The 20602-nt window shown below is 55.1% G+C and overlaps 2 protein-coding genes across 4 annotated transcripts; both read left to right on the top strand.

Moving 5' to 3' along the window:
* The first annotated feature begins 1069 nt into the window (after positions 1–1069).
* ADRB3 (adrenoceptor beta 3) lies at positions 1070–4742 on the top strand. 2 transcript variants are annotated; one of them, XR_009965297.1, is made up of 3 exons: positions 1070–2419; positions 3209–3285; positions 4272–4742. XR_009965297.1 is itself a non-coding variant. In XM_062621060.1 (3 exons), the coding sequence occupies exons 1-2, from the start codon at positions 1205–1207 to the stop codon at positions 3246–3248; spliced, it is 1251 nt and encodes a 416-aa protein (XP_062477044.1). In that variant the 5' UTR covers positions 1070–1204; the 3' UTR covers positions 3249–3285; positions 4272–4742. The 2 variants fall into 2 exon arrangements, 1 of the variants encoding a protein (XP_062477044.1); XM_062621060.1 differs by having other exon boundaries at positions 1070–2415.
* A 1856-nt stretch (positions 4743–6598) lies between these two features.
* On the top strand, positions 6599–17980 carry RAB11FIP1 (RAB11 family interacting protein 1). Of its 2 annotated transcripts, XM_062621012.1 has the most exons (6): positions 6599–6963; positions 10741–11183; positions 11494–12298; positions 13217–15076; positions 15837–15942; positions 17025–17980. In XM_062621012.1, exons 1-6 carry the CDS (start codon positions 6626–6628, stop codon positions 17241–17243), a joined length of 3771 nt encoding a protein of 1256 aa, XP_062476996.1. In that variant the 5' UTR covers positions 6599–6625; the 3' UTR covers positions 17244–17980. The 2 variants fall into 2 exon arrangements, with proteins under 2 accessions (XP_062476996.1, XP_062476997.1); XM_062621013.1 differs by lacking the exon at positions 13217–15076.
* The last annotated feature ends 2622 nt before the right edge of the window (positions 17981–20602 follow it).

Here is a 20602-nt window from a genome sequence, read left to right as displayed (position 1 = left end):
GCTCACGGTGAGGGGTTGGAGCTCACGGTGAGGGGATGGAGCTCACAGTGAGGGGATGGAGCTCACGGTGAGGGGTTGGAGCTCATGGTGAGGGGATGGAGAGCTCATGGTGAGGGGCTGGAGCTCGTGGTGAGGGGCTGGAGAGCTCACGGTGAGGGGCTGGAGCTCACGGTGAGGGGATGGAGCTCACGGTGAGGGGATGGAGCTCACAGTGAGGGGATGGAGCTCATGGTGAGGGGATGGAGAGCTCATGGTGAGGGGCTGGAGCTCGTGGTGAGGGGCTGGAGCTCACGGTGAGGGGATGGAGCTCACGGTGAGGGGTTGGAGCTCACAGTGAGGGGCTGGAGCTCACCGTGAGGGGCTGGAGCGCACGGTGATGGGATGGAGCTCACAGTGAGGGGATGGAGCTCATGGTGAGGGGATGGAGAGCTCATGGTGAGGGGCTGGAGCTCGTGGTGAGGGGCTGGAGAGCTCACGGTGAGGGGTTGGAGCTCACAGTGAGGGGCTGGAGCTCACGGTGAGGGGTTGGAGCTCACGGTGAGGGGCTGGAGCCCACGGTGAGGGGCTGGAGCCCACGGTGAGGGGTTGGAGCCCACGGTGAGGGGCTGGAGCCCACGGTGAGGGGTTGGAGCTCACGGTGAGGGGTTGGAGCTCACGGTGAGGGGCTGGAGCTCACGGTGAGGGGTTGGAGCGCACGGTGAGGGGCTGGAGCTCACGGTGAGGGGCTGGAGCTCACGGTGAGGGGTTGGAGTGCACAGTGAGAGGCTGGAGCTCACGGTGAGGGGCTGGAGCTCACGGTGAGGGGTTGGAGTGCACGGTGAAGGGATGGAGCTCACGGTGAGGGGTTGGAGCGCACGGTGAGGGGTTGGAGCGCACGGTGAGGGGCTGGAGCGCACGGTGAGGGGTTGGAGCGCACGGTGAGGGGCTGGAGCTCACGGTGAGGGGTTGGAGTGCACGGAGGGGAGCGGGGCGGGCCGGGGGGTGCCCGTGTTGGGGAGAGGCGGTGCCGCAGCCCGCTCCTCTTCCATTGATCTCCGGAGCGGGGCCGCCCCGAGCCTTTAAAAGCTCCTCCTCCAGCAGCGCCCCTTAGGGGAGCCCGGCCCCGCCGGTCCGCCCCGAGGGCTGCTCCGGGCTGCGGCGGCCGCGGGGTGCGCACGTCGGGCGAGCCCCCCCCCCCCCCTCCGCCAGCCCCGGTCCGGAGGAGATGAGCCCCGTGCCCGCGGGTAACGGCAGCGCCTGGGGGGCAGCGGCGGCGCTGGGCAGCGGCGGTAACTGCAGCGGGGCCGCCAGCCTGAGCCGGCAGTGGGTGCTGGGGGCTGCCCTGAGCATCACGGTGCTCGTCACGGTGGCCGGTAACTTGCTGGTGATCGTGGCCATCGCCAAGACGCCGCGGCTGCAGACCATGACCAACGTGTTCGTCACCTCGCTGGCTTGCGCCGACCTCATCATGGGCTTGCTGGTGGTGCCGCCGGGGGCCACCATCCTGCTGAGCGGGCACTGGCCCTACGGCACGGTGGTGTGCGAGCTGTGGACCTCGCTGGATGTGCTGTGCGTGACGGCCAGCATCGAGACGCTGTGCGCCATCGCCGTGGATCGCTACCTGGCCATCATGTCACCGCTGCAGTACGAGGCGCTGGTGACCAAGGGCAGGGCACGGGCTGTGGTGTGCCTGGTGTGGGGCATCTCTGCCTTCATCTCCTTCCTGCCCATCATGAACCACTGGTGGCGGGACGGGGCGGACGAGCAGGCGGTGCGCTGCTACGACGACCCGCGCTGCTGTGACTTTGTCACCAACATGACCTACGCCATCATCTCCTCCACCATCTCCTTCTACGTGCCCCTGCTCGTCATGATCTTTGTCTATGTCCGTGTCTTCGCCGTGGCTACGCGCCACATCCAGCTCATCGGCAAGGACAAGGTGAGGTTCCTGCAGGGCCCCCCCAGCCCTGGCTCTAGGAGAAGCCGGCTCAGGCGTCCCTCCCGCCTGCTGGCCATCAAGGAGCACAAGGCGCTCAAGACCCTGGGCATCATCATGGGCACCTTCACGCTGTGCTGGTTGCCCTTCTTCGTGGCCAACATCATCAAGGTCTTCTGCCGAGGGCTGGTGCCGGATCAGCTCTTCCTCTTCCTCAACTGGCTGGGCTACATCAACTCAGCCTTCAACCCCATCATCTACTGCCGCAGCCCCGACTTCAGGAGCGCCTTCCGCAAGCTGCTCTGCTGCCCGCGCCGTGCCGACCGCCGGCTCCACGCCGTGTCCCGGGACCTGCAGCGCTGCCCCTGTGCCTTCAGCCCCACGGGGGCGGCTCCCTTGGGAGACAGCAAAGTGGGAGCCCCCGGGGAGGATGGGAGCCGGGTGGAGGAGACCAGCCTGTCCCAGGGTACCCAGACAGCGCTGGGCGCACAGCTTGATGAGTAGGTACCTGCGGGCACTTGGGCTTATGGGGAGCAGCCCTTTGGGGTGCAATGAAGGGGATGTTGGTGGCAGGGATGTGGTCTGATGGGGCAGTGAGGAGATGGAGGGCGGGCGGGCAATGGGGTGCATGGGAATCGTCGCCTTAAAGCCCCAGCCCTTCCACTGGGTTGCAAAACTGGGGTCCTGCTCCTGCCTTGTCCTTTCCCAAGGCTGCCAGGATGGGGTCTGCTGATCCTGGGTAAAGAAAAACCTGGTGGTGAATAGGGAAGCAAAGGAGCTGAATGAGTCCCAAAGCCTGACTTTTGGCCTCTCCTTTCGCCCACTTTTTGCCCTTAAAGAAGGAAAACGTGGGGAATCCTTTTGCAACGAGGCAGCCGGGGCTGTCGTGGGTTGCTTTGCCCTCTGACAGAGTGCAAATCTGGGAAGGAAACCTATTTCGTCACCCTCCGTCAGCCCTGCGGATGGGAGATAGGCTTCCCATGGCCGCAGCCAGGGCAGAGGGTTGGCAGGGATGTGCCTGTGGATTTACACCGTCTGTGAATTACAGGAAGGGTTCCCCCCCCACACACACCCCGGGATTTGAATTCTTCTGATTCCTGTGGGTTTTAAGCAGCTTTCTCTGGTCTAAAGCCCCTCTGGATGCCCGAGGGCAGGAGAGGGTCCTGCCGGCACACACAGGCAGAGCTGCTGCTGGCAGAGAGGTTCCGAGGAGGGATTCACCCCCGCTGGGAACGGGATGCTCAGTCACGGGAAGGGTGCAGGCTCCTCACACGCTGTGCTCTCCTGTTCAAGGTTTGCCGGCAGAGAGACACCAGCAGGTCCCTCCGTCTGACCGGGAGCAGCTGAGAGCCGGGAACAGCGTGAGTGCAGTGAGTGCATCCAGGGCAGTGCTTCCAGTGCAGTGCATCCAGGGCAGTGCTTCCAGAGCAGTGCTTCCAGTGCAGTGCATCCAGAGCAGTGCTTCCAGTGCATTGCTTCTAGTGCAGTGCATCCAGAGCAGTGCTTCCAGTGCATTGCTTCTAGTGCAGTGCATCCAGAGCAGTGCTTCCAGTGCATTGCTTCTAGTGCAGTGAGTGCATCCAGTGCAGTGCTTCCAGGGCAGTGCATCCAGAGCAGTGCATCCAGAGCATTGCTTCTAGTGCAGTGAGTGCATCCAGGGCAGTGCTTCCAGGGCAGTGCATCCAGAGCAGTGCTTCCAGAGCATTGCTTCTAGTGCAGTGAGTGCATCCAGTGCAGTGCATCCAGAGCAGTGCTTCCAGTGCATTGCTTCTAGTGCAGTGAGTGCATCCAGTGCAGTGCTTCCAGTGCAGTGCATCCAAAGCAGTGCTTCCAGTGTATTGCTTCTAGTGCAGTGAGTGCATCCAGAGCAGTGCTTCCAGTGCATTGCTTCTAGTGCAGTGAGTGCATCCAGAGCAGTGCTTCCAGTGCATTGCTTCTAGTGCAGTGAGTGCATCCAGTGCAGTGCTTCCAGTGCATTGCTTCTAGTGCAGTGAGTGCATCCAGTGCAGTGCTTCCAGTGCAGTGCATCCAAAGCAGTGCTTCCAGTGCATTGCTTCCAGTGTATTGCTTCTAGTGCAGTGAGTGCATCCAGAGCAGTGCTTCCAGTGCATTGTTTCTAGTGCAGTGAGTGCATCCAGTGCATTGCTTCTAGTGCAGTGAGTGCATCCAGAGCAGTGCATCCAGTGCAGTGCTTCCAGTGTAGTGCTTCCAGTGCACTGTGTGCATCTAGTGCAGTGAGTGCTCCCAGAGGGATGCAGTGAGTGCTCCCAGAGGGATGCAGTGAGTGCTTCCAGTGATGCCGTGAGTGCTTTGCCCTGTGGGTGATGCTCCATCACTTCCCACCCTCTTCCTACAGGGCCGGGTGCTGCAGAGGGACTGGAGGAGCAGCGCTGGGGGTGACGGCGCTGGAAGGAGCCTCCAGTGCGCGGGGAGCAGAGGGATGCTCCCTCGGGAGCGCTCGCGGTCACAGCAGGGACCAGGGAGCCGGCTCCTCAGTGCTGTTGGCGCTGGAGAACTGGAGCCGGTTGGGAAAAGCCTCCTGAGCTGCTCTCCAAGAGGCAGCGCAGCCTTGGGGACGTGCCTGTGCTCGCTGTGTGGACGGGGACCAGCTCCCAGCCGGGGTGTTTCCTGGCTGGAAGCAGGACGTCGTGGGTCTGCTCTCTGGAAGGATGAAGAATTCCCATCGTCCGGGGCTCAGGAAGCCCATCAGGAAGGGGAGAAGAGCCTCCTGCAGGAGAGCAAGAGGAGCTCCGAGCAAGGGGAACCGGGCAAACCCTGTGGATTATGCTCCTAGCACATCCCCTCCTGTTTTTGCCTTTCCATCGGGGGCAGGCGTTGCAGGAGGGCGTTTTCCATCCCAAAGCCTGGATCTGGGTACAAGGAGCAGCAGGACAAGGGCTCTTACAGGGAGGTTGAGGAGGGTTTCATCGGAGCTGCCCCGTTGCTGACATGGATCCCAGTTCCCATTAAATCGATGTCAGGGTTTGGGAAATGGCATTTTTCCTTTGAGATTGCTGCTGGAGAAGCCTCGGAGCAACCGGATGCACTGCTCCATGGGGACACAAAGCCACACACAGCCCTGCACACCTCTGTACACACACAGACACCCTACACACACCTGTACATGTACCTGTGCATACAGCTGCACACACCTGTACATGCACACCCCTCTGCATGCACCTTTGCACACCTATGCATGCCACACGTGTGCATTCATACACTTGTACATGCACATACGTGTGCATGCATCTGTACAGCACATACCTGTACATACACCTATATATGTGCCTGTACAGCACACACCTGTACTGTACCTATACCTGGGCACACACCTGTAAAGCGCATATGCATACATCTGTACACATACCTATACTTGCACCAGTATAGTACATACCTTATCATACACCTGTACATACACTTGTACATGCACATAACTGTACACATCTGGACATACATAGACCTGTATACATACCTGCACACAGACCTGTACATACACCTGTACATGCAAATACCTGCACACACATCTGGACATACATAGACCTGTATACATACCTGCACACAGACCTGTACATACACCTGAACATACACCCATATGTGCACATACCTGTACATACATCTGGACATACATAGACCTGTATACATACCTGTAAAAATACCTGCACGTACATGTGTTCATATACCTGTACATGCATGTAGCTGTACACACATTTGTACATACATAGACCTGTACACATACCTGTACACACCTATGCATACATCTATGTATACACCTGTACATATACCTATACATACACCTATACATACACCTGTACATACACCTGTACATACACCTATACACGCCTGTACATACACCTGTACATACACCTATACACACACCTATACACACCTATACGTACACCTGTACATACACCTGTACATACACCTATACATACACCTGTACATACACCTGTACATACACCTATACACACACCTATACATACACCTGTACATACACCTGTACATACACCTATACGCACATCTATACACACCTATACATACACCTGTACATACATACACCTGTACATACACCTATACACACCTGTACATACACCTATACACACTCGTACATACACCTATACATACACCTATACACACCTGTACATACACCTGTACATACACCTATACATACACCTATACACACCTGTACACACCTGTACACACTGTACATACACCTATACATACACCTATACACACCTGTACATACACCTGTACACACACCTGTACATACACCTACACACACCTGTACACACCTATACATACACCTATACACACCTGTACATACACCTGTACACACACCTGTACATACACCTGTACATACACCTATACACACCTGTACATACACCTGTACACACACCTGTACATACACCTATACACACACCTGTACACACCTGTACATACACCTACACACACACCTGTACACACCTGTACATACACCTGTACATACACCTGTACACACCTGAACATGCACCTACACACACACCTGTACACACCTGTACACACCGGTACCACCCCCGCCCCAGGCCCCGCCCCTTCCCCTCAAGCTCCACCCCCCGGGCCCCGCCCCTTGCTCTCGCGAGAGGGGCGGTACGGGAGCGCGCCGTCTCCGCTCCCATCCCCGTCCCCATCGCCATTCCCGTCCCCATCCCCGTCCCCGTCCCCGCTCCCTCCGCCATGTCCGGCTCGGGGCTGGCAGCGGGCTGGGTGCCCACCCACGTGCAGGTAACGGTGCTGCGAGCCCGGGGGCTGCGGCCCAAGGCGGCGGCCGTGGGGGGCAGCGACGCGTACACGGTGATGGCGCTGGGCAGGGACAAGTTCTCCACGTCGGTGGCGGAGCGGTGCCAGGGGCAGCCGCTGTGGCGAGAGGAGGCCACGTTCGAGCTGCCCCCGCGGGCCGCCGCGCTGCGCCTCACCGTGCTGCACCGGGCCCTCGTGGGCATGGACAAGTTCCTGGGGCGCGCTGAGGTAGACCTGGCCGCGCTGAGGAGCGAGGGCGGCCGGCGGCACACGCGGTGAGAACGGGGGTGAGAGGGGATGGAGGGGGGGCTCCGAGTGGTGTGGGGAATTAGGGATGGGGGGGCTCTGAGTGCTGTAGGGAGTTAGGGATGGGGGGGCTCTGAGTGCTGTAGGGAATTAGGGATGGGGGGGCTCTGTGTGCTGTAGGGAATTAGGGATAGGGGGGCTCTGAGTGCTGTAGGGAGTTAGGGATGGGGGGGCTCCGAGTGCTGTAGGGAATTAGGGATGGGGGGGCTCTGTGTGCTGTAGGGAATTAGGGATAGGGGGGCTCTGAGTGCTGTAGGGAGTTAGGGATGGGGGGGCTCCGAGTGCTGTAGGCAATTAGGGATGGGGGGGCTCTGAGTGCTGTAGGGAGTCAGGGGGGCTCCAAGTGCTGTAGGGAAATGGGGGGGGGCTCCAAGTACCGTAGGGAATTAGGGATGGGGGGGCTCTGAGTGCTGTAGGGAATTAGGGAAGGGGGGGTCTGAGTGTTGTAGGGAATTAGGGATGGGGTGGCTCCGAGTGGTGTAGGGAATTAGGGATGGGGGGGCTCCGAGTGGTGTAGGGAATTAGGGGTGGGGGGGCTCTGAGTGCTGTAGGGAGTTAGGGATGGGGGGGCTCCGAGTGCTGTAGGGAGTTAGGGATGGGGGGGCTCCAAGTGCTGTAGGGAGTTAGGGATGGGGGGGCTCTGAGTGTTGTAGGGAATTAGGGATGGGGGGGCTCCAAGTGTTGTAGGGAATTAGGGATGGGGGGGGCTCCGAGTGGTGTAGGGAATTAGGGATGGGGGGGCTCCGAGTGCTGTAGGGAATTAGGGATGGGGGGGCTCCGAGTGCTGTAGGGAATTAGGGATGGGGGGGCTCCGAGTGGTGTAGGGAATTAGGGATGGGGGGGTCTGAGTGCTGTAGGGAGTTAGGGATGGGGGGGCTCTGAGTGCTGTAGGGAATTAGGGATGGGGGGGCTCCGAGTGGTGTAGGGAATTAGGGATGGGGGGGTCTGAGTGCTGTAGGGAGTTAGGGATGGGGGGGGGCTCCAAATGTTGTAGGGAATTAGGGATGGGGGGGCTCCGAGTGCTGTAGGGAATTAGGGATGGGGGGGCTCCGAGTGGTGTAGGGAATTAGGGATGGGGGGGCTCCGAGTGGTGTAGGGAATTAGGGATGGGGGGGCTCCAAGTGCTGTAGGGAATTAGGGATGGGGGTCTCCGAGTGGTGTAGGGAATTAGGGATTGGGGGGGGCTCCAAGTGTTGTAGGGAATTAGGGATTGGGGGGGGCTCCAAGTGCTGCAGGGAATTACGGAATGGGGGGGTGCCAAGTGCTGTAGGAAATTAAGGAATGGGGAGGGCTCCACGTGCTGTAGGGAGTTAGAGATGGGGGGGGATTCTGAGCCACACAGAGGCGATGGAGAGGGACCGAGGGGCCTCCGGCTCCTGTGGGGCCCTGGGATAGGGATGGGAAAGCCTCTGGGCCCTGTAGGAGTCAAAAAGAAGGATGGAGGGGGGGTCTGTGGGCACCACGAGGGTTGGGAGCAGAGGTGTGGAGTACTCCCAATTCCCCATGGAATGTCCCTGTGCCCCATAGGGATGTGGGGCTCTGGTGGAGGCCCCCCCCGTGCCCCACAGGGTTGAAGGACCCCCATAGGTCCAGGTTGCCAGCCCCATGTCCAAGGCACCTGCACTTGGGGCTGTTTCAGCCCATCCTGCTTGGTCTGGGTTTTAAGCATCTCTGTGTGAGAAGACGACTGGGAATGAGCACAGGCTAGAGCCATGTGTGTCCCATAATAAACCCTTAGCAGAGCCTCCGTGCCTGTGGGAGCAGCCAGTCCAGCGTTTCCAGGGGCTGCCTTCACTGGTGTCAGCGGGACACCAGCTCTTGTGTCACACTTGTCCCTTTGAACATGAAAAACACTGCCCTGGAATGCCAGGGGTGGGTCCAGGGAGGGTTTAACTGGGAGTCAGCAGCCTTGTAATGCGGCTTGAGGTGGCCCCTGAGTCACCTTCCTCTTCTCACTCACCTGAGAGCAGAGCCGGGTATCGGGGCTGGTGAAGCCTTCATTAAGGCTGTCATTAAGGTTGTGTCCAGCTCTAAGGTGTTTACACTGGGATGTGTTTCCTTGTGTCTTGAGCCGGAGGAAAACCGAGGGGAAGGAAGGGAAACAGAGCCTTGATTCTCCTGATGTTTCCAGGTGGTTGTGTTCTGTTTGAAGCCTGTTTCTGTTGCCGGTGCTTGGCTGCTGGGGCGATGGAAAGCCAGAAAGGGCTGGGGTTAATTCACACTCATACAATAAATGATGAAGAATTCATAGACTCATAGAACAGTGAGGGTTGGAAAGGACCTCAAGGTCATCTAGTTCCAACCCCCCCTACCATGGGCATATCTGATGGTTTTGAGGGGGAGATGTGTCCCTGTATCCTCCCCTTTGAGCCCCTCCAATGAAGCAGATGCAGCAGCGTTCGTGCTCTGCTCAGTGCTAACTAAGCTGTTGTTCACATAGCTTGTTTGGGATGTGTTTTGGAACAGGACCTGCTCTTCCCCCTCCACCCCCGGGGCACAGAGCCTGCAGCATGGATTGTGGCACTGAAACCAGCAGGATGCTCCTAGAAATCAATCACGGGGTTGAGAACAAAAGTGCCCAGTGCTGGCTTGTGTGAAAGGCAAAGCTTGTGCTGCCCTCGCTGCAGCGTTAGGGACCTGATAAAGGCCAAGGTCTCCTTCTAAAGGCCTTTCCCTGGTGCTGGTGCCTTGTAACTTCAGGTGTGGACGTGGAGGTAACTGTATAGCGTGGTGCTTGAGCATTCATCTCCCTCCAGTGTTCCTCTGCAGCACGCTTGTGCTTTCATCTGCAGTTGACGCTCATTAGGTTTGAATGTTTGCTCAAGCAACTTGCCCTTTCCTCTTCTCCTTCCCTGCTCCCAGTGCACCTCCAAATGTAAGGCTCTGTTTGCTTCCTTTACTTGCCCTGTACCAGCTGGGGAGGTGTTTTCCCTATTGGTTCTGTGGAACCAGGGATGCTGCGGCTCCATCAGTAGGCAAGAATTGATGTGAGGCACTGATAACTTTCTTTGCCAGCCCTAATGTGGTTCGAAAGGCTTTGAGTGGTAACAGAGGGCATGCGATAGCAGCATGCAGGTGGTGTTTAGGGTGCCCTGAGTGCTTAAGATGCAGTGCTTCGTGCACCCGGGTTTGCATTGCACAAAGGCATAAGGTCCTGTCGGTAAGGAATGTCCTTCCTAGTGCGCTCCAGTCACGAGCAGGAGGCGAGTGGAAGGCTCCAGACAGCCTGCAAGGCTTGGCTTGGCTCTGCTCTGTGTTGATTAGGGGTTTTGGAGCTCGAAGGGCATTAAGATAGCAACTGGAAAGGAGCTGGAATGAAAGGTATGAGGGCGTGGAGAGCTCTCTGGTACCAGTGTCGGGCTCTCGGAGGCTGCTTCTTCCCGCACCCACTTCAAAGGCCATTTGGGGAAGTCAGATGGAAAGAAGGGCAGAAGAGAGTGGCTGAGCTGAAATACAGGAATTCCATGGTGTCTGCCCCTTGAACCCTTCTTTTTAACCCTTTTGACCCTTCTTTTTAACGCTGATCTGGGTTTTAAAGCAGCCTTTACTGATAACTTCACGCCAGGGCATGTTTTCCTTAGTCACTGCGTGACTGTGACGTTGTTGGAGGATTAAAGGCTTTTCTTCCCTTGCCCTTACACTGTAGGCTGGCTTTGATTTTTAAGCCACAGGCACCCTCTGTTGTTGTGAATGAGCTGTGCCTCCAGAGCTGGGTTGTAAAGGGAATCATCTCCTTGTGGCTGCAGGTGGTACAAGCTTCGCTCCAAGCCGGGGAAGAAGGAGAAGGAGAGAGGGGAGATCGAAGTGGATATCCAGTTCATGAGGAGCAACATGACAGCCAGCATGTTCGATCTGTCCATGAAGGACAAGCCTCGCTCTCCCTTTGGCAAGCTCAAAGACAAGCTCAAGGGGAAGAGGAGCAGTGGCCTCTCCGACACGGCTTCCTCCATCGTTCCCAGCGCATCCCACTCCCCTGCTGACAGCGAGGACGAGGCAGTTGAGAAGGAGAAGAAGAAATCCAAGTTCAAAGCGTTCTTTTCCAAGCCTGGCCTGCAGAAGACCTCCCTTTCCCAGTCCATGTCAGTGCTACCAACGCAGCAGCCAGTCAACCAGAGGGTTCTGCTTCGACCCGGTGACTTCCAGGCGCAGTGGGATGATGAGGAGCCCGAGACCTCTCCGATCTCAGAGAGTGAGTACCGGCCCTTGCAGCACTGATGCAGCACAAAGTCTTTCCCCAGGGTTTTATTGCCCTTTCCACACTGTTTAGGATACTAAAAAGCAAATCCATATGGATTTACTATGAAGTGAATCCATAGCACATCACTTCTGGCCATGGTGGCAGGTTTGGATGCACGTAGGATGTTGATGCTCACACCTAAGCTTGCCTTGGGCTAGCATAGAAACGGGGGGGCTGCACAAGCAATACCCGCATGAATGTCAGAGCAAAGGGGGTTTCTTGCCTCTTGAATTCCTGCCTGTTCCTGTTTTTTTTTCCCCAGAGTCCTTTGGAAATGCCCTGGAAGAGAAGTCCTCTCCTTCTCCTGTGTTTAAGTCCCGTAAAACAGCGATTCTGGACAGCAGGCAAGTAGCCCAAGTAACCACGACCCACCCCAAGAAAGAAGGGCTCTCTTTATTCAGTGGCCTTAAATCCAAGAGCGATCCCGTTTCCAAGTCCAGTCTGTGTATCAATGGCACTCACGTTTACATGGAAGAGAGCAGCGTGAAGGACAACACTCCAGCCTCTTCCCCTTCTCCTCGCAACTTCCGGAGGAAGCAGCTCTTTGCTTCGGAAGAGAACCTGTCTTCCAGGCCTGCTAAAGGACCTGAAGAGATGGGAAGAACATCTCCAATGGGAAGAACATCTCCCAGTCATGCTGTCTCCGGGTCGACATCCTTGGAGACCTTTAAGTCGATGACTTTGCCATCGTACAAACTGCTGAGCAGTGAAGAATACCTGGAAACCGACGTTCCCCCGAGCGTGGAGGTTGGGAAAGAGACCAGAAAACCAGAGCACAAGAAGCCTGCCTTGTTCTCCCTGGTCGCTGGGAAGAAGGAAGCAGGGAAGGGTGGGGATGCTGAGAATATTCCTGACAGGACCCTGCAGGAGGAGGACAACAGCATTCCAGAAGAGGAGAGTGAACAAGAGGCCAGATGTGTTGAGCCTCCAGCGGATTCAGGCAGAGGGCATCCTGCAGGAGCCACTCACCACGTGGAAGACATCCCTGCAAGCAAGCAGCCTCTCAACCCCTTCGAGGAAGAACGGGGACCTGCTGCCCCATCCAAGACCAAAGCTGTGAAGCCCAGGTCAGTCCTTTCTGCTTCGGAGACCGCAGGAATGGGTCTAGGGGCGGCAGCAGCCTTTAGCTGGGCTGCTTCCTGCCCCAGAGCAGTGCCTTTTGGCCTGGCATCCTGCAGGCAGCAGAAGCGTGTTGCTCTGTGCAGGGTCCCTGCAGGTTTGAAGGTGGCTTTGATAGCAAATAGTCACCCTGGAGTTCTTCCTTGGTATGCTAAAGAGATGGATACAGGGATGCTACTCATCAGTGATGCTGAAATAGCGGTGCTCTGAGCGCAGGTTACTGTAGGGCTGAATTTTCTTGCTGGATCTCTTGCCAAACCTAACTTCTGTCTGAGCTGTGCCACTTGGAACGTGCCCAGAGGCTGAAGCACCAGTTCTAACATCCCTCCTTTCCTGGTTTTGGCTGTGGCCTTCCAAAGTGTTAACCTTGGAGCCCTGCTGCTTCTGCCATTGCTGACAGCAACGTGAAGGATGCTTGTGTGGAGTGGTACACAAGGCTTCTTCGGAAATTCTGCTCCTTTATCCTTCATATATATATATAAATGGTGTGTGTTGGTGGTTTTATATATATATATAGGTGTCCCCTACTAATAAGGCTGTGGTTTGTGCCTGTCTCTCCTCCTCAGTGCTTCTCCTGTTTAAACACCTCGCATACAAAGTGCCTTACTAATAAGACAGCTTGGGGTGCCATAGGCAGTGCTTCAAACCCGTGCAAGCTCCACAGCAGAAGTGCTCTGCCCTAAACTTTAGGGCTTTCTAAAGGCATATTTAAGGATGTGAAGCCGATCAGCTTGGCTCTGAGGTCTCTTGCAAGTGTAACTCATCTCCAGGGTGAGGAGTTGATGGAGCCTGGTGCTCAAGCTTCTCTCTTCCAGCCTCGTGTTGCATCCGCAAGTGACATGCGAGTGTTTTGTCCCTTTTTGCAGGGTGCCTTCAGAGGAGGAAACCAAAGCCACGCTTCCTACTCTTGCACCTCCTTCCCTGCCTGCTTTCCTCTCTGTACACCCTATGAGGAGTGCCAATAACCCTTTTGTTTCCAAGAAGGGACAGAAAGGCCAAGCGCCCGACTCCGGGGGCGTCACTGGTTCTCCTGCGTCTTTTACTGCTCCTCCTTCTGCTGCAGAGCTTTTGAATGGCAAGAACCCCTTTGCTCCCGAGTGGGGCAAAGCACCCCCAGCCCTGGATCCTGAAGGCATCAGTTTCCCTTCATCCCATCATCTTCCAGCCTCTGTTCCCAAAGCGCCTCCTCCTGGGCAGGTCTCTGGTAGTGGTAATAATCCTTTTGCTTCTGAGTGGGGGCAGAGCTCTTGGGGTCAGGGTGCTGAGGGCTCTGATGGGTGGCCTTCCCAGGGTGTCTCTCACCCACCTGCATCTTCTCTCCCCTCTGCTTGTCATTTCAATGGCAATAATCCCTTTGTGTCCCAGCTTGGGTGGGAAGCAGATGCACCAAGTTCGGAAGCTGTCGCTTGTTCTTCCCCTCTCTGCCTTCCTCGTGATGGAGGCTGCTCCTCAGCACAGCACCCTGCTGAGCCAAAACCCTCTGCTCTCAGTGCTTCAGGGAGCTCTTCAGCTGAGGCTTTACCTGGCACTGTCAAAGCTGTTTCTAACAAGCCCGCTCTGGCTCCAGCAGAGCGCTGCAGTCCTCCCCAGCTTCAGGCTCCCATCCCTAACGGGGACACCACAGAGACTGGTGCTGAGCAGGCACCTTCCCCTATGAGTGAGCTGAAGGACAAGCAGGAGACCTCGGGTGAGAAGAGATGGGAAAGGCCCCAAATGACTCCACTTGGTAAAACTGGCTCATTTCCTCAAGCAGGACCAGCCAAACCATCCTCAGGAGCTTGCCCCCTGTCCCCTCCGGTAGGGAGGGCTGGCAGTGAGGTGCTGGTCACACCACAGCCAGCACCACGGCTGTCTTTAGGGCTGAAGAAGAGCCCCTTGGTTGCTCATGCTGAGCTCGGGGGGGATGTACCCCCTTTGGGTCATGGTGCTAAATCTGTGCTGGGGCTCCCACTCCCTAAGGATGAAGCTTCAGATGCTCATGGGTGCCTCCCCCGAAGTGGTTCATTAGAGCCTGTGGCTCCCCCAGGGACACAAAGAGCTGAGAGCAGTAACAGGCATTTAAACGATGAAGCTGAGCGTGATTTATTTGACTCTCTTGCTAATCTCAACTGTGTTGTTCCAGTTCCTGGAGACCGTGTCTTGAAAGTGGCCAGTCTCCCCGTTATCCCAGAGGGAGGCTCCGATGATGAGCTGCTGGGTGACTCTCAGGAGGACCTGGGTCTTGCTGCAGGGGGTAAAAACGTTTCAGAGAGAGGAAAGCAGCGCCTGGATTTAATGTCTCTGCCTGAGGAACGGGAAGAGCACTCTGATAGCTCTGCTGGTGCCTGTGAGCTGAGCACCGCAGCCATGCTGCCTGCGCGAGTGGATGCTCGCAGTGTAGCTGCTTCAGGCTCAGGGGGGACGTCTCATTCCAGGGAGGATAACGCTCCTTTGGAGAAACAAGAGCTGGAAATCAGTGTGGGTGCTGCAGGGGGTGACTTCTCCGAGCCTTCTCTTTCCTCTTCCTCCCTGTCCGGTGCTTCCCAGCCTTCCTCTTCCTCTCATTCCCTTCTCTCTCACACCCCAAATCATAGAGCAGAGTCTCCGAAAAAGCCAGCAGCCGAGGGCTCCGCAGCTAAAGCAGGAAACTGTGGCAAGAAGAAGCTTCTGCAGGCCTGGGTTTCCCCCTCTGAGCCATCCCCTAACCAAGCCCAGCAGGGTGGTGAAACCGGGTCTCCTAAGCACAGGTGAGAGAACGTGGGGAATACCCCGAAGGTGCTGATCCGAGCCTTGCTTTTCCTTCCTGGGAGCACAGCTCAGCAGGCATCGGCTGCTCTTTGCGGTGATGGGGCATTAACTTCCTCCAGCCGTGGATTTGGGATCCTGTGTCGCATCGTTTCTGGCACCACGTGAATCCGTATGGCTACTAAGGATGCGCAGAGCACTCAAGGGGATCTCACAGGGCCATCTCGTAGGAAAACCATTAGGGAAACTTGGTGGCAGCTTCAGAAATAGGATCATGTCGTCCAATTGGGGGAATAGAGTGGAATGGATCCATTTTTCAGGAATGGGAGCATCCCCCTGATAAGCTGGGATGCTTTGGTACCTGGCCAAACTGGGCTCCTGATCCTTGAATCACAGCGAGTGATGCATTGCTTGTCCTTAGGGAAGCTGGGCTCAAATACTAGTGCCTGAGCTCAGGGTAACTGCCACTGAGTAGCCCAGGCTGCCTTTGCTTTTGTGGCTTACCACTCAGGTGTATTTCCTGGTCACTGCTTCTCTGTCTCCAATGCATCAAGTCAATAACACTAGCAAAGAACAGAGGATGCTTAACAAAAAGGCTACAGCTTGGACACAAATGCCTTGTCTTCCCAAAGCTGAATATCTTATCCCTTTGGCCATAGAGAAAGGGGTGGGATTTCTTCCCAGTTTCTCGCTGTGGTTTTGCTCTGAAGATGCATGTTCAGTTTGCTGCCTCTGTAACAGAAGCCTGTCTTACCATTGCAGACTCCATCCTGTGAAGCCCATGAATGCCACAGCAAACAAGTCCCAAAGTAAAGCCCTGAATGTCATCAGCACTATGAATGAGAAGCTGCTCGAGAGCAATGTGAAGGTAATGAGGGGAAAGGGGAGCTTTAACCCAAAGCTTAAGCCCTATATTGAACAGGGTTTGTGTATCTGAGAGAGTTTGCTTAGGTTCTTATATCCTGAGCAGAGCCAGACTGGGGTGGGCATGAATTCAGATGTAAAGGAGCTGTTGGCTTAATCTTGGCCTCAAAAGAGGCCTCCAGGCTTGAAGCATGTGGATCAGGATGGCTGGAAGCAGGGAAAACCCCTTGGGGGGGACCCTTATTGTCTTTAAGGGATTTTAGGGGGAGGGAAATGAGAAGTTAGCACCCAAATCCCTGCAGTGCCTCCTTCTGGTGTGAGTGAGGAAGGAGCAAATAGCTGGCATCACGGGATTCCAGCTGATGCATTGCAATGCTCAGTGGGTGGAAGGCTGTCATTAGGATGGCAGGGTGGGAAGCAGAAGGGTTCAGGGAGCAGCTGCGTTGTGTTTTCCTTTCCCAGCGGTGACTGCAATAGGAGGGAAGTGCCAAGGGCCTCAGTGGGTGTTTCTTGCTGTTTAACCCCAGGTTGGCATGTTTTACACACCAGGTCTGTGAACAGTGGCATTTGATGGTGCGTGGCTGCGGCTTCCCTGCATCTCACTGAGCTGGCTGGACCCAGCATGGCATTAGTCCAGTGTCAGTTGCACCAGAGCTGAGTTACAGACCTGTAACTGCAAAGGTTTGATGCTGAACCCAATGGCCTGGTTGCTGTCTGTAACAGCTCGCTCTGAGCCTGCCTGCTGCTCTGCAGAAGGCTGCTTAAGCTCCCTAACCCATGTCCCTGTGCTGTGAGCAGCACACACTGAGGCAGTTGCTCCTTTCTCCTCCATATACTTCCAAAGAGCTGTTCTGGAGGCAATGTTCCCTATGGGTTTTCCTAGGCTAACAACCCAAAAGGTGCTTTGTAGCAGGAAGCTGGCCTGGCATCGTCCATGCCTTGGCGCAGCGTGCCTCTGAGCATCCCGTTCTTGATCCTACGATGCTCCAGCTCCAAAACATCATTTGGATGGGACCTGGGGCTCCGTGCTGCTGTTTTGCACTGCCCATATGCCTGCACTGACCCTGCCTTTGTCCTCTCTCTCAGAAATACCACCCTTCAGATCCTGCCTACGCTTATGCCCAGCTGACGCACGATGAGCTGATCCAGCTCATCTTGAAACAGAAGGATGCCATCACCAAGAAGGATCTCCAGGTGCGTGAGCTCGAAGACTACATCGACAACTTGCTCGTCAGGGTCATGGAAGAAACCCCCAACATCCTTCGTGTCGCAGCATCCGGAACCAAAAAGGCTGGGAAGATGTAAAAGCTCCTGGGATGCTGGGTGAACAAAGGGCTGGATTCCCACCAGTGCTGTTGGGATGGATAAGGAGCTGACGTGGAGCAAGTGGGGACCGGTTGTGCTGCCACAGAAAACGACCTCTTTCCTGTTTCTGCCTTAAGCAACCCTCGGTTTGATTTGTAGTTCCATCCGGTATCTGCAGCCCAGGAGCAGAGTCACTTTATCCTATTTATTATTGGCTTTCTTTCCATTCTTTGGGAAGATTTGTTCAAGCATCTCATCCAGAGTGAAGGAGTTGGAGGGGCTTTGCCTGCCAGCAAGGCACTGGTGAGCCTTTGTGAAGGTTAATGGTTTCATTTTGTAGCAGCTTTCATAGATGAATCCCTCTTCTTTCTACATCTTAACTTGTAGTGCAATCTAAAACCTTATAGAGCTTGAAGATTTGATTGATTTAAACCAAATGATCACTACACTGACCTAGTCCAAAGATACTGTGCTTCAGACCAGGGCTGTTGTAAAAGTAATCAATTCAAGTTAAAGCTTAGATTGGAAAGGAAGAAGCGTCTCATCGAGTACACGTTGCTTCAAAGCAGCTCTGCAAGGGGAAGACTTGCAGGTCTCGTGGTCCAGGAAGCACTGGGATATGGTACGTTTGACTACCATAGGAATGGTAGGAATGAACTTGGGCCAAAGGTGGGTTTTCAATCAGAAACTGTTCTCTGATAGCCTTCAAATTCAATTCCTTCAAGGGAGGGAGGCAGATGGGTCTCGAATAGGTGTGGATCTCCTGCATGGCCCCGGACTGATGCTGCAGGGGAGGTCTGCAGTGATTCCTTTATGCCATTGCAGTTAATTTAAACACCTTGGGTGCTGAAGCTGGGGCTTGGAGCAACCTTTAAAGGTGCTCAGGCTTCTTAGGGGCGTTCCTTGTAGAGGCAAGAGAGGAACCACATCACCCTCCCCTGCGATGGGAGCAGTCGCAGTGCCAGTGCTTGGTCAGATTGAGTTTCTTTGTGACTTGCTGCTCATGAATGGAATGAATCTTAGCTAGCTGAGTGAGTGTTTTGTGAGGCAATTGATGCCCTGCAGTCTGCTTCCTTGATGGGTGGCTGGAGAGACACAGGTATGCTCTCCTCCCCATCTCACCACCTGCACTACAGCCTAACGCTGTGGAGCGGCACCGCTGCAAACCTAAACGTAGCCTCTTGTCTTGGTGAGCTTTTAACAATCAGATGCCTCTTTGCACCTCTGGGATTTCTCAGGGTGGTGAGAGTCCAGCAAAGGCTTAGAGGGAAGCTGAAGTACCCAAAGCAGGGGGTAGCAGAGGACCAAAGCAGAACTCCTGCCTTTGGGAGCTGGAAAGGGTCTGTTGGGTTATTCCTGGCTTGGAAGGGGCAAGCTTCTGACTCAGTTTTTCTACAGCAAAGCACTTTATTAGGGCCTGGACCAGGTGGATCAACCATCAGCCTGTTAGCTATTGTCCTAAACCACTGGAGACTCCTCAAATACTGTATTTTTGTAGTGAAAATAGTTAATATATTTGCCTCGAGGTGTGCGCATTCACTGGGGACATCCAAACCTGCTCTTCATCCCCTTTTGATTCCTATCCACTCCAACCAAAGTCTGGAGCTTTTCCTCGTGGGATGCTGGAGTTGAACCAAGCCTTTTAAGCGTTAAGAGCCTTCTGAAGACTTTGGGATACTTGTTTCTGGTTGAGCAGATGTCTTCAGCCATGGGTTCTTTGTGCTGTACGTTCTGTGGATGAAGGGGGTGAAACGCAGAAGGCTTTGCCCCCTTCAGCTCTTGGTGCTGGGTTTAGTTTGGAGTGGGACTGGATGCCTTACTCATTGCTGCTGCTTCTCGTGCCTTGAAGTAATGAGGAAGATGAAGGATTGGTGCCTCTCTGGAAAGCAACAGTTGCCTGGACCTCTAGGACTTGTCTTTTAGACTGTATTCCCCAGCTGTCTGATGCTGTAGGTCGGAGAGCCAGGAAAACCAGTTGTGCCTTTACACAGTGACTGAGGGCTTCAGGAGCCCGGGATGGCGTTATCCAGGGTCATAACTGGACACTGGGAAGCAGGGCTGGCCTCTTGCTTTCTCCTGCCCTCGTGGATGGGTCCTGCTGCCAGCACCGTGGGGTTTGCACGATGCTTTTGGAGCGTGGCTTGTGTGAAGCTTGGATCACTGGGGTGAGAACGCGCATCTTGGAGTGAGGGGCACAGAAACAACGTGGTAAAACCCACCTTTAGCAGGCTCCTTGGAGGCTGAAGCCTTAAAACCTTTCACATCCTCTCCTGGCAGCCTTTTGTGCCTCTTGTAGCCCGAGTTGTTCTCCCTGGTCCTTTGACTTCCACAACCACGAAAGCATCACACAAACCTCATCCCTCGGTCTTGTGCTGGCAATACCAGTCAAAGCCTTGCTTTGGCATCTGGGGACTGGTGGTTTATATCCTGCAAGGTGCTTCACCTTGACTTGAAGGGCCTTAAGAACCAAATGCATTGTTTTATGATTGAAGGATCTGAATATGTTTTTTTTTTTCCCTGTTTATACTGTCTGCTTTTAGCCTGGGAACCTGTTTGGTTTTACATGCCTTTTGGTTTCGTGGAACACTAAAATAAAAGTACCTTAAATCACGGGGTGTTGTTTGTATCTGAAAGGGCAGCTTCTAAAGGGCCTTGTCCCCTCCTTGTGACCGGCTCTGCTGCCTCAAACTCCTCATCCTCAAGGTATTTTTGGGCTAGTTCCATCCCTGCAAGGTAAACAGCTCACAGGGTGGGGAAACCTGATGGACGAGCTCATCCGCATCACCAGAACAGAGAGTGTCAGGAAAGCAGGAAGAGTAAAACGCATGTGAAAGGTTCTTGGCCTCTTCAATCACCCCAGTCCCAGCGCTGAGCCCTTGGTGCCCTAATTGTAATGACCCTCAATTGCAGCAGCAGGGGATGAAGAGAGGCAATCAGCTTTGTGCTGCCTTGGAGGCATTTAGCTCCAAAACACTTGCGTTGGGAGCCTGTGTTATTATAATATTGAATATACTAATAATAGTGACTACATTAAATATTAATAATTTAATAAATACTATTATTAAATAAATATTCAAAATATTATAATAGCAAAAGCGATTATAATGGAATTATTATGATGGAAGGTGGATGGGGGGGGCACCCAAACCCCCCCTGCACACTGGGGTGCTGCAGCCCTAAAGCGAGCAGGGATGATGCTCCGAGAGCTCCCCCTCTGCCCGGCCGCAGTGGGACCCCCCCCCGGCGGAACTCTCGTCACCCGGAACGCATGGTTCAGGGGACGGGGGCGGTGTAGGGAACGGACCGCTGCCGGCGCCGCTATTGGCTGCCGGTGGTGCAGCGGCGGAGCGGTCCGGCCG

The sequence above is a fragment of the Pezoporus occidentalis genome, unplaced genomic scaffold, assembly GCF_034315485.1.
Source record: "Pezoporus occidentalis ecotype Australia unplaced genomic scaffold, CSIRO_AGI_Poc_V1 ctg226, whole genome shotgun sequence".
NCBI classification, from domain to species: domain Eukaryota; kingdom Metazoa; phylum Chordata; class Aves; order Psittaciformes; family Psittacidae; genus Pezoporus; species Pezoporus occidentalis.
The sequence above is the reverse complement of the archived record's forward strand: the minus strand, read 5'-3'. Positions and strand labels throughout refer to the sequence as shown.

Coding starts and splice junctions, on each gene's coding strand:
- ADRB3 (XM_062621060.1), top strand. CDS start 1,205: ATGAGCCCCGTGCCCGCGGGTAACGGCAGCGCCTGGGGGGCAGCGGCG. Junction 2,416..3,208: donor CTGGGCGCACAGCTTGATGA/GTAGGTACCTGC, acceptor CTCCTGTTCAAG/GTTTGCCGGCAGAGAGACAC.
- RAB11FIP1 (XM_062621012.1), top strand. CDS start 6,626: ATGTCCGGCTCGGGGCTGGCAGCGGGCTGGGTGCCCACCCACGTGCAG. Junction 11,184..11,493: donor GACCTCTCCGATCTCAGAGA/GTGAGTACCGGC, acceptor TTTTTTCCCCAG/AGTCCTTTGGAAATGCCCTG. Junction 12,299..13,216: donor ACCAAAGCTGTGAAGCCCAG/GTCAGTCCTTTC, acceptor CCCTTTTTGCAG/GGTGCCTTCAGAGGAGGAAA.